Source organism: Seriola lalandi, unplaced genomic scaffold, assembly GCF_002814215.2.
Source record: "Seriola lalandi dorsalis isolate HSWRI2012SDOR001 ecotype SW California unplaced genomic scaffold, Sedor1 jcf7180002054883, whole genome shotgun sequence".
NCBI lineage: Eukaryota > Metazoa > Chordata > Actinopteri > Carangiformes > Carangidae > Seriola > Seriola lalandi.
In genome coordinates this window covers 1,924,938-1,940,538 of record NW_019525658.1, presented here as the reverse complement: position 1 = coordinate 1,940,538, position 15,601 = coordinate 1,924,938, and the positions used below count along the sequence as shown (strand labels likewise).

General features: G+C 39.9%; 1 protein-coding gene across 4 annotated transcripts; it reads left to right on the top strand.

Moving 5' to 3' along the window:
* The first annotated feature begins 210 nt into the window (after positions 1-210).
* Positions 211-12,488, top strand: ppm1f (protein phosphatase, Mg2+/Mn2+ dependent, 1F). Of its 4 annotated transcripts, none has more exons than XM_023397748.2 (8): positions 211-319; positions 2,723-2,934; positions 6,945-7,075; positions 7,917-8,119; positions 8,239-8,427; positions 8,852-8,995; positions 9,254-9,347; positions 10,462-12,488. In XM_023397748.2, exons 2-8 carry the CDS (start codon positions 2,771-2,773, stop codon positions 10,851-10,853), a joined length of 1,317 nt encoding a protein of 438 aa, XP_023253516.1. In that variant the 5' UTR covers positions 211-319; positions 2,723-2,770; the 3' UTR covers positions 10,854-12,488. The 4 variants fall into 4 exon arrangements, with proteins under 4 accessions (XP_023253516.1, XP_023253518.1, XP_023253517.1 ...); XM_023397750.2 differs by having other exon boundaries at positions 235-319; positions 2,702-2,934; XM_023397749.2 differs by having other exon boundaries at positions 316-447.
* Positions 12,489-15,601: the final 3,113 nt, after the last annotated feature.

Sequence of the window (15,601 nt, the reverse complement as noted above, 5' to 3'; positions counted from 1 at the left end):
GATCATTAATTTCACTCTTTTCAGTTACAGCTTATTCATTTTTTTTTTTGTAAGATTTTTTAATGACATAAAATAATATAATCTACCATCTTCTGTCTTCATTTCCAATTTCTATTTGATGTGTTTGAAATGACTCCGAATGAGAATATTGGTGTTGTATTGCCCTTTAAATCTACAGCGGAAGGAAGACGAAAGTGTGATGACGTACAGGAAAGTGGTCCAATAGGGTGTTGCGCACACCCCAGATCTCTCAACACTATTGGTGTACATTGTGGATTTATAACCGTCAGTCTTTTTACCATCAGGTCTACCAGTGCAGGTTTGTGTGTGTATATGTTTATTAATTAATCATCTTTATTATCTCGGGCTCTCCGTGTTTCAACTGTCTGTTTGTAGCTCATGTAGCCGGACCATGCTAAGGACTGTTGTAAAATTGGCTAGCCCCAGGTAAGACGAAGACACGGCCTCCTGCTCATCCGGAATATTATATTTTAAACAAATCCAGCCAGCAGTGACTCTGGTTTTATCTAGTTGACAGTCTGTGTTTCGGTGTAATGTTAATGTTTCAACCGCGGGAATGCGGCTGTGGAAATCACAGAAGATAACGTGAGCCTTTAAGTGCCTTTAAAAACAATATCAGCAAAAATGTTCGACTTTTTTTTACACATTTGGGAAAACAAAATACAAAACAACGCAAAACTGAAAGCTGAATAATGTGAATTTGGTGACTGTCTACAATCACGGCACATGAAAATAATGTGGCAGACTTATTCATATTCATACTTATTATAACACTTATTTGAATGGAGCTACACGGCTACAGTTTCTGTCAGAATTAGCTAAACTCTTCTTACGTTTTTATGTTAATTGTTTTTACAAGTTACACAAACACGCTGCCCAACAATCAGTAGCACTGTATCCTTGAAGAAGACAAGGCAACTCCCAGTGAGCGACATCCGGCCGGATGCTTTGTTTTCGCCGTGCCGTGGTGAACCCTCTGCTGGTAAAGTTCTGCACACAGCAGGCACCAGTCACAAAACCCTTTTGTTTTTATTTCATGGAGGATGGAAATACTGCTGCCATTGTGCCGGTGACGACATTGAAAAATAACAGAATACGGAAACCACACAATGAGCGGTCCAATTAAAATTGAATGATGATAAAAATTAAATTGCTGATATGAGACAGAAAGAAAAAGGAATAGTTTAAAATATGAATGTTTTGTGTTTTGGTCTTTAAAACATGTGTCCATGAATTTTTTTTCTCTGAATGCTTATAACTCTCTTGATGTGTTATTTAAGGAAGCCCATTTTAACCCTGAAATGTAAGATATACTGAGTAAACTTTTGACCAACTCCTTCAAACCCCCTTTCAGTTGTATTTCTTAGGGCGCTGTTATGACAGAATTTAACATTACAGTTACAATGATAATGTAACAACATAACAAAAACTGAGCATATTTCCATAATGTCAAACTTTAACTTTTACATGTGGTTTGACATGAGCAGCTCCACTAAAATATGATTATTCTAATCACAACTAACAAAAGATTTTGAATCATGATCAACTCAGAGAATGATGAACAAGACTGCCGGTATGATCACAGACTCATGTGTCATGAAGGACTGAACTGTTCCACCAGAGTGGTTCAGAAAAGGTTCAACAACAGAGCAACATCTACTGGCCAGAATGTAAAACAGACATATACAAACATTTGTATGTCACAGAGTATCAGTTTAATGGAAACTATGATTGTATTTTTTATTCTAAGCAGACATTTACTGTAAATGCAATCAACATATGTCCTTAAAAAATATAGTTAAATTAACTTAATGCATCTATATTTATGTTACAATACTATGCTCATACTTAATTGGGAGAAATAAAATCACAGTGTTGTCAAACTGGAGATGTCTCAGTTTTCCTTGGTGGATCCATTGAAAATACAACCAGTCAAAGTCCATCAGTGTTATGTTAGCTGAGCAATGTGGATTACAGCATGCATCTGGTGACTGTCTACAATCACGGTACATGAAAATAATGTGGCACACTTCTACATATTCATACTTATTATACACTTATTTGAATGCAGCTAAACGGCTACAGTTTCTGTCAGAATTAGCAAAACTCTTCTTATGTTTTTTTCAAGTTACACCAACACGCTGCTCAACAAACATTTTTTATTCTAAGCAGACAGTCAAAGTCCATCAGTGTTATAAACCAAAAACTGTAAACTTCATCACTTCTCTCTGAGGTCATATATACCGTATATCTATACGTATACACAGTCAGCAGTCATACATACGGGAAGCGAGGCTTCACATGTCATCAGTTACATTGTACATATGAAATAATGCACGCTTCACTGGAAAAGCTCAGCTACACTCCACACACACACTTCAAAGCCTCGGCATTTTGCATGGTATCACTAGTTTTCAGTACTCTGTGCTACGAAAACCTTTTGCCACCAAAAAATGCTAGAAGTTTGATACTCAGCCTTGAGAGTTCCAGGGTCAGGATTACATTAAAGGGTGGGCATTATAATAATAATAATATTATAATATTGATTGATTTGAGAGTGTGTCTCAGAAAGGTGTTACCAGCTGAAAATTCAAATGTCCATCAGTGAATTTTATACTGCATTAATTTTTCATCACACTGTCAGTGTTGAAGTTGAAGCCTACTTTCTCTGCCCTTCAAGTCTCCACTTGTGACCTTTTAGACCTGACCCCTGTTCACCTGAGAGTTTACTGCAGCCACAGCCAGTGGGATGGAGGAGGAGGCCAGGTGTTTCCTGCGGAGATTTGTGGAGGAGTTCCCGGCTGCTCTGGAGGAAGGCAGCCCGCTGCCTGTCAGCCCTCTAAGTCGCAGAGTCTCCCTGGAGGAGCTGCATGGAGAGAGCCTGGAGCTGGGCCTGAGGCTGCTGGCTGCCAGGTGAGACTGAGAGCGAGAGCTACACCTTTTGTAGACCTGCAGGATAGAGAAGAGCGACAGCAGCACAAGATTCAATACACACACAGCAAGACTCTAATGCTCTTGTTCCACCTGATTAAGTTATTAATATGTAATATTATAAGATATAATATTACGTTAACTTTACTTACGAATTTTGAAATGTTGCATATATTTTAATGTTATACTCTATCAAAATTTCATATTGCCTTTTTCATTATGACATGTTAGTTCTCTGCATAAAGCTACATTAGTAGATGTCTCCTTGACTGTGCTGATTTTTCTGCTGTTGATTCAGGTAGTTGTGTTTCTAATTGGCTTTTTACAAGTACATATGTGTATAGTAAAAGAACCCAACAGCTGAATCATAGATGAAAGGACAGGTTAGTACCTGGAGCAATACATACTTGTATTTAAAAAAAATCTGATCAGTGACTTACTGCATGTAGAGATTGTTAGGAAGGTCAGCCTATAAAAATGAAGTAGAAGAAACTCACAGAATTAAAATAATCAATAGACTAGCAGTCTCCCTTCTATTTTAGGTTTCATCCTTGACACCTGTATGGAGGAAAATATGAGTCGCCTGACAAACACGAAATGAACAAATAGGAATTAAACTTATCGTCTTGTCACTCTCTCCTTGTGCTCTGTTGGGCATTATGAAACAGGCAGCACAATCCTTGAGAAATTGATGAGAAAACGTGTAATGGGATTCAATGTGAAAAGAGGGGCAGATATCCCTTAATTCTCATGTTATTAATTCTTCAACTGAAAATTGAGTTTTAAATCCATCAGTGCTGCAGCTTCTGAAAGAACTGACAATTATTTTCCAGCAATGACCTTGTCCTTATGAAACCATCTCTCATTGTGTCTGAATAAAGGAGCAACATTTATACGACAGGCACAAAATGTACATCTGAATGACTTTAACAGACAGAGTAGTATAAGAGCCAGTGTTCCACATCTGGAAAGAGCTTTTGAATGTAGAGAAGACTGTGCTATATTTATTAGAAAACTTGTGTCTTTAATTAGTCTTTGCTTTCCCTTTACAGTTCACTACAGTGCAGTTTTTTAAATCACAGGCTAAATGGCTGCACACTTAGTAAGGTTTCTCATCATAGAATTTTCAGTACCATAATACCACTGTCTTAATATTAATGTATCACACACACAAAGCTGGAGAGTACTTGGTGCTTTTTGCGTGTGGCTACATTCCTCACATTCCTGACAGCTCTGCTCTTGCCCTGCTCATTCAGTAAGCATGTGGCAGGGTGGACAAACACAATGTATAAAAGTGAAGCAGCAACACTCGTCATATCCTCTTCCAAAAGTATTACATCATTTGCATTTCCGGAGTTACTGTTTGTTTTTTGTTTTTTTTTTAAAGACGATGATGAATAGATAATCTGGTTATACTTGATTCATTTTAAATAGAACAAATTTTCTAAATTTTTACACCACTTCACCTCTTAGATTGAGTCAACAAACGAAACATCGACCTGCACCAGTCTAGATTAGGTAGATTTAGGGTGGAACAGTGTATGATTTAGTGGATCAGGGCAGGAAATGATAATATATGCCATCAATGCAATAGCATTGAGCATACTTTCAGCTACAGACTTCATTCAAACTTTTAAAATGTTCACAAGACCTTCAACTAATAGACTTGTCTTCAACTTTTTGATATTTTGTACAGTTTTTGATTTATCACAGTTTTAATTTCATGCTTTTTTGAGTTTATAATGGGTGTGTATTGCGCGGAATTTTCAGGTCTAGAGAGACTGACATCAGACTGACTAACTGCTCAAAAAAATCCACTTAAACTCGTCCTCCAGGACACAAATTTCACTCTATGCACATCATTATTTCCGGCAACCTAGACAAATTTGTCATCTTCAGACAATGTGACTAACAAAGCACAGAGACTCACAGAACTGCTATCTAACTGCCCCATTCACACAAGGTATTTTTAAAATCTCTGTACAGGTCACATTTTTGGCACCACAGACAAACATTTTATATCCCTGCGTTCAGCAAAGTCTCCTCTTTCAGAAAATCTATACGTTCATGTCATGAATGTCATAACAGGTAGGATATTTTACTGGCTGAGTTCGAAAGGTATATTCCAACTGAATCTCTGTCCCACTCAGTAAAACCTAAGCAGTTAAAATCACCATGGCAACCTCTGAGTGGAGGGAGGGGGCACACAGCTGGATCAAATGACCTGATTAGAGACTTCTCTTATATCTGTGGTGTTTAGCTACAAACCGCTCCAACACTAAATACAGACAATGGTTTACACACATTTCAGCTGTTTTTACTGGAAATATGTTTCAGTCCAGTTTTAATCAGGAAGTGTTCAGCAGTTAATTTAAGTTTGCATTCTAACTAACGCACAAACACACAGACAGGTAGACACACAGACAGGCAGGCAGATAGACACACACTTTTATTAAGGAAACATTCAGCAATTAATTTCAGTTTGTTATTCTGACTGACTCCACATTACATATATTCTACTTGGTGGATTACTTTGGAGCTACTTTTGACACCACAGACGAGTACTTTATGTCACTGCTTCCAGCAGAGTCTCCTTTCTCAGAAAACACAAAGCTTTAGCTGATAGGATTTAAAAGTCTTTGATTGGCTAGCCGGAGGTCGCGAAGTGTGTCTCAGCTGACTCCAGGTCTTACTCATTAGGAATTAAGCATAGGATCACCATGGCAACATTATTTGTTTTACCTTCTAACACCACGCACACACATACATTGACAGACACACAAACACCATCTCCACCAATATTAACTGTGTAAGTGTCTCAACCTGGTAATACAAGCAAGCAAACAACACACACACACACATTCACACACACATAACTTTCATACAACTGACTGTGATTGGCTAATAAGACTGATTAAGTCAGGGCATTATTTACTGTTGTCCACATTGTTCTGTTCTAGCAGGAGAAATCACAGCAGCTTTATTGCAGATCAGCTTCTGTTGGGGCATGTACATGTGTGTGTACATGTCTTGCTGTGGCTGTGGGGACAAATTTAGGTTCGAAACCATCATTGTGAGGTCACTTTGTCCAGTCCTCACAGTTTCAAAGAGCTTTTTGATGGACACCTGCAGTGACTGAGGTCAGAGTTAGGATATTCTTGTGAAAGTGATGTTTTCAGGGAACTTCTTCATATTTTGTACAAACATTCACTAGGACTGAAGGATGAACTTATTAGAAGTTGGTGGTTAAAGGTCACTGTGACTTCAGATGATACATTTTGGCCCTAACTGACAAATTTGTATGCTAATTATAACACAGTTTATTAGGATAATAAGATCAAATGAAGCGATGACATTTTATATCCAAAAGGTAAACCTCACTGTGAGATCATAATGTTCTGTAATGTAATGTAAACACTTCTGGCCATTATTCAACACTAACTCAGGAAGGGGAGATTGTGACCATATTTCCTGCAACTTGGCTGATTGGTGGAGGAAACAACTGTGAGGCGGGAATTCTAGGTTGTTTTCTTTTTTGCAGTGAAGAGTTTCTATGAATGAACCTTCAAGCTCAGCTAAACTTAGAGTAGGACATAGAATATTAATTTATATTGTGTGCTCTCCTGCTCACTTTGTTCTTCAGAAGCATGGCCTGTCAGGAAGACTTCATGCCCTCTCTGTGGAGACACCATTGTTCTTTCCACTTCCTTTTGCTGTGAGCCTAGTCTTCTCTGCAACAGAGTTGTAATTCTATGAAGGAAATGACAGAGTTGATTAAACAGTTAGATGCGCATTTGCCAGCTGCACTGTAAATGTGCAGCTGCTTAGCCCAGTCATATTTGTGTTTGTAGTGTCTTCTTGTTTCTGTGGATCTGCAAACTCTGGCCGCACAGCTGTGTATCACTTTGCTGCAAAATCTGGTGAGTAAATTTCATCATGCTCAGACCTTGACCAAGTACACAACATGTATTTTTGCTTGTTTGTTGGTTCAGGGGTGCTCCTGCAGTCCTAAGTGCCTTCCTGTGCCAGGCAGCCCTGTCCCAGCTGCTGCAGACCGACCTTTCACCTTTCCACTGCCCAGAGGAGGCTGAGGCCAACCAGGAGGAAGAACAGAGAGTCGTCTGTAAGTGTTTTACTTTATGTTCATTTTGGGGAGGCTGTGATTGTGGTGCTGTTAAATTATAGTGTTATACTGATGGGTGTCTCTAATATTTCTCTCAATGATACAAATTGAAATTGGTTGTTTGTTTCCGCCTGATGAATGTAAATGCAATATCAACTCTCCTTTTAATTCTGTTTTGGTCTCCATGAACTCCTGAGAAAAATATATGGATCTTTAGCAGCTAAAAAGCTCCATAGAGCTGAGAAGAACTGCAGTGTTGAAAAATATCATCTAGTTCCATTGACAATAAACCTAAAACTATGAAAAGTCTGTCATGAATACTGTGTTTTTTCAGTTTCATTCTCTATCCTCAGTGGCAGCCCTTGACCAAAGAAAGTAGTTGTTAGTTCAAGCTATTGGTTAACTAGTCGTTTGTAGTTGTTTGAGGTCAACAAATGATTTTACACGTTGTTTCCATATTTGAGGCAGTTTGTCGCTGAAAAGTTTCTGAAAGGCAGGAGTTTGTTGTTGCTGTTCATTGTACTACTTCTCTAGGTCCCATTTATTATTTCATTATAAATATGCCGAGGTAGGCGAACCTAAGATGCTCAGTCACATTACTGTGTAATAACTGCAGACACCATCTGTGTAAACTGACTGAGTGACTGAGTTTGACCAACCCTCCAATCAAATATTGGTCAAGTATGGCTCGTCTCACTAACTAGCATTTGGTTAGGAGGCAACCTTACCGTCCTACAATCCATGTGTTGTACTGTATATACCAATAGCAAAGAGTAGTTAGGACCAAAAGACTGTGATTTATTCCTTGTTCATTTGTCTTATCTATTTATCCTACCATCAGTGCTTCAGTCAGAAGCAGTCCAGCGTCTCTTCCTCAATAAGCTGATAGACGTAGGGCTGGCATGGCATCAAAACCTGCTCAAGCCCCCCCCCTCCCCTTCCCAGTTACACCACTGCTTTGTTCATGCCATCAAGAACACGAGGAGGAAGATGGAGGACAAACACTTGGCCCTGGCTGAGTTCAACCAGCTCTTCGGAATCCAGGTACAAGACTTCTGTTGTTTGTCACTGGATTTCATGTCTTGTTTTTTGTTTAAAAAGATCAGAAAACCAGAAATAACCAATATAATTAATAAAATCCCTCCCTCTCCACCATGGTCCAGGATGGAGTGGAGCGTGCCTACTATGCTGTGTTTGACGGACATGGAGGAGTGGACGCAGCCACCTACGCTGCCACTCACCTCCACGTTGCTCTGAGTAAAGAGGAAATGCTGCAGAGTGACGCAGCCGCAGCCTTTAAAACGGCCTACAAACGCACAGACGACATGTTCAGAGACAAAGCCAAGCGAGAGGTACTGAAGCAGCACTGGATTCAGCCAACACACACTGGAATAATTACATTGACATTGACATGAGCTGGAAGATTGAATTCCTGTTTAAGTTGTTCAAATGATTTCATGATTTGCCCGTTAAACACCTGTGCGATATACATTAGCCCGTGGTTTGCCCAGTTGTTTAATCCTGCGTCCATCCTAGATGGAACAAACTCTGGGTTCATAGCTATTTCAGTGTCATTCTATTTTAGTGGCCCTGCTGATGTTTGCATGAATTTGACTATTTAAATTTCTTCCTTATGGCTGACCATATTTTCATAATTCCCCTGATCCAGTCATTACCAATCCTAAGTTTCGTTCTCTTTTAATATAAAGACATGTAAGCAGTGTGTGTGCATTGCTGCAGAGAAAGTCAGGCTGATGAATAACTGTCTGTTGTCAGCGTCTGCGGAGTGGCACTACAGGCGTGGCCGTGCTGATCCAGGGTCAAGAGCTGACTGTGGCCTGGCTTGGAGACTCTCAAGCAGTGCTGGTCAGAAAGGGACAAGCTGTGACACTCATGGACCCCCATAAACCAGAGAGAGAAGTAAGGATATCACACACTCACGCAGACAGCCTGCCGGCTTTGTGGCAGGGGGACTGTGATCATGACTTTATGATTAATCAATGAATCAATAATGAAAATCTTTCTAAGTTGCAGCTGTAGAAATCAGTCACTTGGCACATGTGGAATTAAAATCTGCCAACACTGATGCAAGTTAGAATAAATGATGGCACATCTTCAGATATGAATGACTGGTGTGCAGGTGGTCAGGTGCTAAGCTCTGTCTCTTCTGTCTTCCAGGATGAGAAACAAAGGATTGAGGATCTTGGCGGCTGTATCACTTTCATGGGTTGCTGGCGTGTTAATGGCACCTATGCTGTATCTAGAGCTATAGGTAAGTCTCTCACCACCAGACATGATCTGAGAGTTAGTGCTGATAGTGCTTTTTTCTTTTTTTTTTTCTATCTTACTGCTGTTTAACAATGTTGATCATAGCACTCTGAGTGATGGTGTCTGGGATTGTTCTGAGCTGGTGCCGCTCTTGTATCATTGGTAGAAAACTCTGTTTGACTCGCATCAGTTACAGGCACAGCAGCCCCCATCTGTGGCACTGAACGAAACAGCAAATATCCACTCGTGTTGCAGCACCATAACTAACACAACAAGTCACACTAGCAAACATTGGTGATATGAAAATATGTCTATGATAATAAAGTCCTCTAAATACAAGTATATCCATGTTTGCAGTGTGAGACAGCTTTACTGTACAGATTCTGCTGTAAATGAATAATCATGCCTCAACTTGTGACTTCACAGCACACAAAGAGCTAACAATGCTAACAGCTAGCTTACAGCTGCAACACATACTACAGCTCATACATTACACATCACACATCGCACATTTGACTCAGACATTTATGGACAGAGCAGATGCAAATATATTAATGCCTTGTTTCTCCAGTAACCAGATTTTTGAACTTTCTATCAAAAATACCATTTGTTATAAAGTCTCTGAAATCAGATGGAAGTGTCCAGTAATGTGATGCTCAGAAGGACAAGGCTGATTGGGCAAATTAATTTTCCCGGATGGATGGATGGATGGATGGATGGATGGATGGATGGATGGATGGCAACCTAAGGATGACTGAGAAATATGAGAAGTCACACAGCTGAATGTGTAGCTTGTTGTCATCAGACATCTGTAGTTCAACAAACAAGTGATATTTATTAGACACTAACACTAACCCTAACCTGAAAACACCACTGACAATACAGCTGTTAACTGAATGTAATGTAGAATAACATGTTATCCACATAATATCACTTCAGCTGAGAAAACCACAAGATGATTCCCGCTGAAACTAGGACACGTGTGTTCACATGTCTGCTGTTAATATAACTATCATTACCAACATTTGACCTGATGTAGTGATTTAGACCTGGACAGTCAACCTGATGAGGAAGTGCTGTATTTAGCTGCAGCTGTTAACCATACGTCACGTCTCCAGGTGACTTTGACCAGAAGCCCTACGTGTCTGGAGATGCCGACTGCTCAACAACCCAGCTGACTGGAGACGAGGACTATGTTTTACTGGCGTGTGACGGCTTCTTTGACGCAGTCAAGCCTACAATGGTCCCACAACTGGTCTTGGATGCACTCCAGCAGCCTGGTGAGCCCGAAGAAGGAGGAGACACTCCACTGAAACAGTCTGAGGAGAAAATTGGACAGAGAGTCGCTCAACAGTTGGTGAGTTATGCTAAGGCAGCTGGTTCTAGTGATAACATAACAGTGATGCTGGTGTTTCTGCGTCCGCCGGAGAAGCTGCTGTCTCAAGACTCCGCTACAGGAACTGCACAAGCTACTCAGGACTCCATCTCCCAAGATGGTCCACAGCAGTGAAGGAGGAAGTCTGCTGTCTGGACTCCACTTCACCAAGCTACTGCCTGACTCAGTATAGCTTAGCCTTTTTCTGTCCCCGGGTGCTGACGTCCTGCAAACTGATGAAGTTCATTTGACTGAACAAAACACACCAACACGGCAGTGTCATCATACCATGTCACTGCTGGAGTAAAAGAGCACATTAAAGTACATTTGGACCAGATCACTCAAAGCGATCTTATAGATGACGCAGGGCCGTATTAACCTGTTCAGGTGAGGAGGAGCTCACTGTAGCCTGGTCTGAGTCTCCCAACATGCTCCAACAACCCACAAAACAGCCAGCATTTCTACAATGGAATAATACTATTGTTAGAATATCACCTGTGTTGGTTTGTGATCACTTGATCAAACATTGTTAGAGGGTATGCATGGAGGTAACATCAAAATTAATTGAACGTGTGTGTGACTTTTTAAAGGTATTATGCTCTGATCTTAAACTCAGTATTGATTGTTATGTTGTATTAACTGTAAAAATGGTTCTGTGTCTTTGTGGGAGGGGCGTTCTCTGTGCAAAAATATTTTTCCATTCATATCTGTTTTAAAAGAACTACAACTACCACTAACCCTAACCCTACAACAGCAAGTATTCAGTAGTGACTGCACAAATAGGTCCATTTGTTTGTAAGATTTTCTTTGCTTCCATATTCTCTGTGCCAGAAAGAAAAGCTTGCCTCCTCTTGAAATCCATACTGTTATGACAAGTCTGTTACCTTTGTTGGGCTCTGTATTATTATTTGTTGTCAAACCTAAGCTCTCAACCATATGTTCTCTAAGCATGATCAGTATTAAACGCAGAGCTGAGCTTGTACTCTGTGTCTTGCAAGTCATGATTGCAAGGAATGAAAAAAGTCTCACTAACTGCAGTTCTGCAGTGGGATCGGAGTCACACTCTGATCATCACTGTGCTTCATTTAAGTGACTTCTCCCAGGAAACCTTAACTGTGCCTTTACCAGTCAAGACTCAGTGAAAAGCCTTCAAAAGCTCTTCGCTGTGTTCTGCTGCACTGGACAGTTTCACTGTTCCATGAGGGAAGTTGAATTATTTTATAAAACGATTGTCAACTTCAGTGACCCTCATGTCACTCTCTCATGCCAAGCTGACCATTAAAAGTATTCTACACTGTGCACCTTGCAGACTTGGATTAAGTCCGTGAATCTTGCAACTAGCTCTGAGCCTTGACTGTAATGACATACTGTAATGAAAAGCTGTTGATTAGAGGTTTTGAATCTCTGAAAACACTAGTTATGAGTTTGTTGAATCCAAAACAAACTGACGCAGGGATCATGAGGTGACAGTATAGTCATTATTTTTGTATTTTAGGAACATTAGTGCTCAAGCTAACTGCATAAACTTGGCAGGCTGATGCGAGAGGGAATTGATGTTGAACATATTGCTTGATGTACTGGATCACAAACCGTGACAGTATGTCTCACACCTGTTTGTGTTTTTTTTAATATTTTACTGTATGGTTCTTTCTCATCTATTACTGATAACATGAATTGTTAAGATAACGGCTGTAATGATTTTAAAATGTACATTCTGTTTCGCTGCTTTAAATAATGTTATTATGAATAAAAATGAGTGTGGACAGAAAATGTTGAGATGTTTAAAGCAATATATTATTATATTAGTATAATATTAGTTTGTGCTGCAGATTGGAGCACAATTTTGAAATACTCTGTAGATACAACAAGCTAAAGACAAAATAAATCACATGTAAAAAGATCTTAATGTCTTAGTCAAAGAGGCAGACATGTTTGATGTCTGGAAGAATCTCCATGCATTAGAGAAGGACTACTCATTACTCAGCGACGATTATTGTCGACGTTAACAAGAACGTGTGCTGTGTGTGTTCACTATTGATCGTATAACCTTTATTTAAACATGGAGGCTATTGAGAGCAAGCCCTCTTTTACAAGAATGCCCTGATTACAGAACATAGAGATATAAAAGCGTAGATATAAAAACAAGCAGGTGAGGGCGTACAATGACATCGCAGAAACCTAGGCCTCGATTTAGACAGGCAGCAGTTACATTGCACAAGACTTATACTCACATTTGTATTTACTGTTCTCTCAATGCAGGAAGAACTTGATGAAGTCGTGGATACATGAAATTCACCCAAAACAGACCAAGTTAAGAGAGGAAATACTGCAAAAATATTTCAATAGAAAGGAAGAAGAAGAATAATCACAGTTACTATCAGACTTTCAGCGGAAGTGTTTCAGGTTTCATATTATTCCTTACTGCACCGTTAAATGACTCAGATGTTATTGGTAAAAATTCAGAGCCCCATTCTCAGGATGCCCATGTATTGCTGGGTGCGTTTCACTTGTGTAAATTGTCAACACACTTCTTTCACAATTGTTTTTAATGCTTGATGACTGACTTTCTCGTTCTTGTGTCCAATATGAATATGAATGACTATAAAATGGTTTGTAACATTCTCAGAGTTTGTATTTCTGGATTTCTGGATCCATATGGATAGGGAGTTTGGACTTCAATATTAGATCATCATTCAACTGAGCACCTGAATACAAAAATGGTGGAAGAAGTAACATGTTATTAATATTAACAGTTTACATAAAATAACCACTTTTTCCTCTTAATACTAATCATAAGGTGGTTAAATCTCATAAACAGATGCTGGTCTGTGAAGAGCACATAACCAGAACGGCTCGACTTTTTAGACTAACAACATGTTAAAAGTAACATTTAAAATTTTTTACAGTCAGAGACTTTACAAGAGATCTCAACTCAAGTGATGCTCATGAGATAAAAGTGGTCACTGCATGAACAAAATCTTCATAATGCATAATACAACTTCATTTTGATGGTAAAAAAAAATATGTTTACCCTTAGATAGTCTCAGACAGCCTCTTTATCATAACATATCTTCTACATGAGTGACCTAATGTAAAAGATCCTGAACACTTCAGGTAACATTGGCTATTAAACTAGAGCCCTGTACTATGAAGCAAGTTCAATATGCCCAGGATAATGTAAGTTATAAATGTAACTATGGTCTAAATAGAATAATAGCCTTCGTTTCGCCTAATTTTGAGACCATATGTAAACAAAGTCATGCCTATGACCCGGAAGCTGAACTTCCCACGCTATAAAAGTGGGGCTAACTTCCGGCTCGTCCTCTTTCCTTGAACACCTCATAATGTTCAGAGCGACAAGGACAGTGACGGTCATCCTTCGATCGCACAGATTCATAGTTACATTCATAACTTACGATTTGTTTCGACCTCACTCTGACTGTTACTACGGTCTAAATAGAATGACTCATCCCAAAAGAGTTGCGAGGAACAAAAGAACTTAATACTCTGAACCCCACTGGGCAACTGACATCAGAACAGCAGTGCTTACTGGTGCTGGACAGGCCACATCAACCCTGTAAAATCTCACAAATTTGCATGGTGCAGCGCATGATGCTGCAGCACAGATGTCCCCCAAAGGAAGTATAGAAGTATATACTATATACTTCTGGCTGAGTGGGCTTTCAAACCTGCGGGAACTGGAAAGCCCAGTTCTGCATAAGCATGCGAAATGACATCAAGCAGCCAACGTGACAAACGCTGCTTAGAAAGCGGCAAACCTTGTGTCGGCTTTCCATAGCAGGCAAAAAGCAGAGAGTGAGACTTTCTCAGAGGCTGAGTATGAGTCACATTAACACACAAAGCCCTGACTGGACTGAACCAGAAGGAAAGCTGTGTTGAGAGAGACAGAGCTTTCAGGTCTGCATCCTCAATAGGCTCATATGGAGCCCTCATGAGAGACTTAGCACCCAGCTTGGTGCTCGCATGTTACAGCCTGGACACAAGCGCCGAGCTCCCTTCAGAAATTGACACACTAAGGGATGCTGACCCAATAGCAGGCCATTGAAATGCTGAAATGGCAGGAGTATAAACCCTAACTGTACTGGCCGCCTTGCTTTGGTCCAACTGAGACTGTTGAAAGTGAAGGACAAGTGGCACAGGACAAACTACAGGATCAACATCCAGACCGAAATACCAGTCTGAAAAGATTCACTACCTCAGTAATTAGCCGGTGTAGATGGGGCCCTGGCATTGTTCACAGCTCACGGACAGCCCCGTCTAACTGATGAGACACGGACTTCCCAGGGGCCATATCCACAGCCGCAAGGCAGTTGGGTTTGTCTACCTGTCAGAATTTAGACTTTAAACCCAGAATTGTGAGGTTAAAGTCTGAATTCTGACAGAAACGTTGCATGTTAGCAAGTTTTTGCGTGCTCGAGGGATCCCAGAGGGAGCAACTTTGTTAATGGAAGAAGAAGGTGGGTGAAAACGAAAAAATGTGCTGGTTCGGTGCCTGACGTTTGTAAAAACTACAGAAATAAAGGATGTGAAACTAATAGAGTTTAAAGTCAGAATTCTAAAATAAAAACTTTTTTTTCCACGTGGCTCTAATCCTCTTCTATACTACTACAACCCTCCTGCCTGAAATGGAGGCTTGTGGCCCTGTTTTTTCAACAGTAGTCTCAACAACAGAAATCAATAAAAACAGTGATCTCTGTATAAGTGTTGCTCTTACAGGTATTCCATGTTGATGTTTCCCCCTTACACCTGAACCCATTAAGATAGATGTTTTCATTAAATATTACCTGATGCGTGTTAAAGGACTGATGTAAACCTTTACAACAACATATACACATAACTGTGATATGTTGAGGTTAGCAGTT

Excerpts from the sequence above, each read along its gene's own strand:
- ppm1f (XM_023397748.2), top strand. The coding sequence starts at position 2,771 with ATGGAGGAGGAGGCCAGGTGTTTCCTGCGGAGATTTGTGGAGGAGTTC. Across the intron at positions 7,076-7,916 it reads GGAAGAACAGAGAGTCGTCT|TGCTTCAGTCAGAAGCAGTC; the intron begins GTAAGTGTTTTA and ends TCCTACCATCAG. Across the intron at positions 8,428-8,851 it reads GAGACAAAGCCAAGCGAGAG|CGTCTGCGGAGTGGCACTAC; the intron begins GTACTGAAGCAG and ends GTCTGTTGTCAG.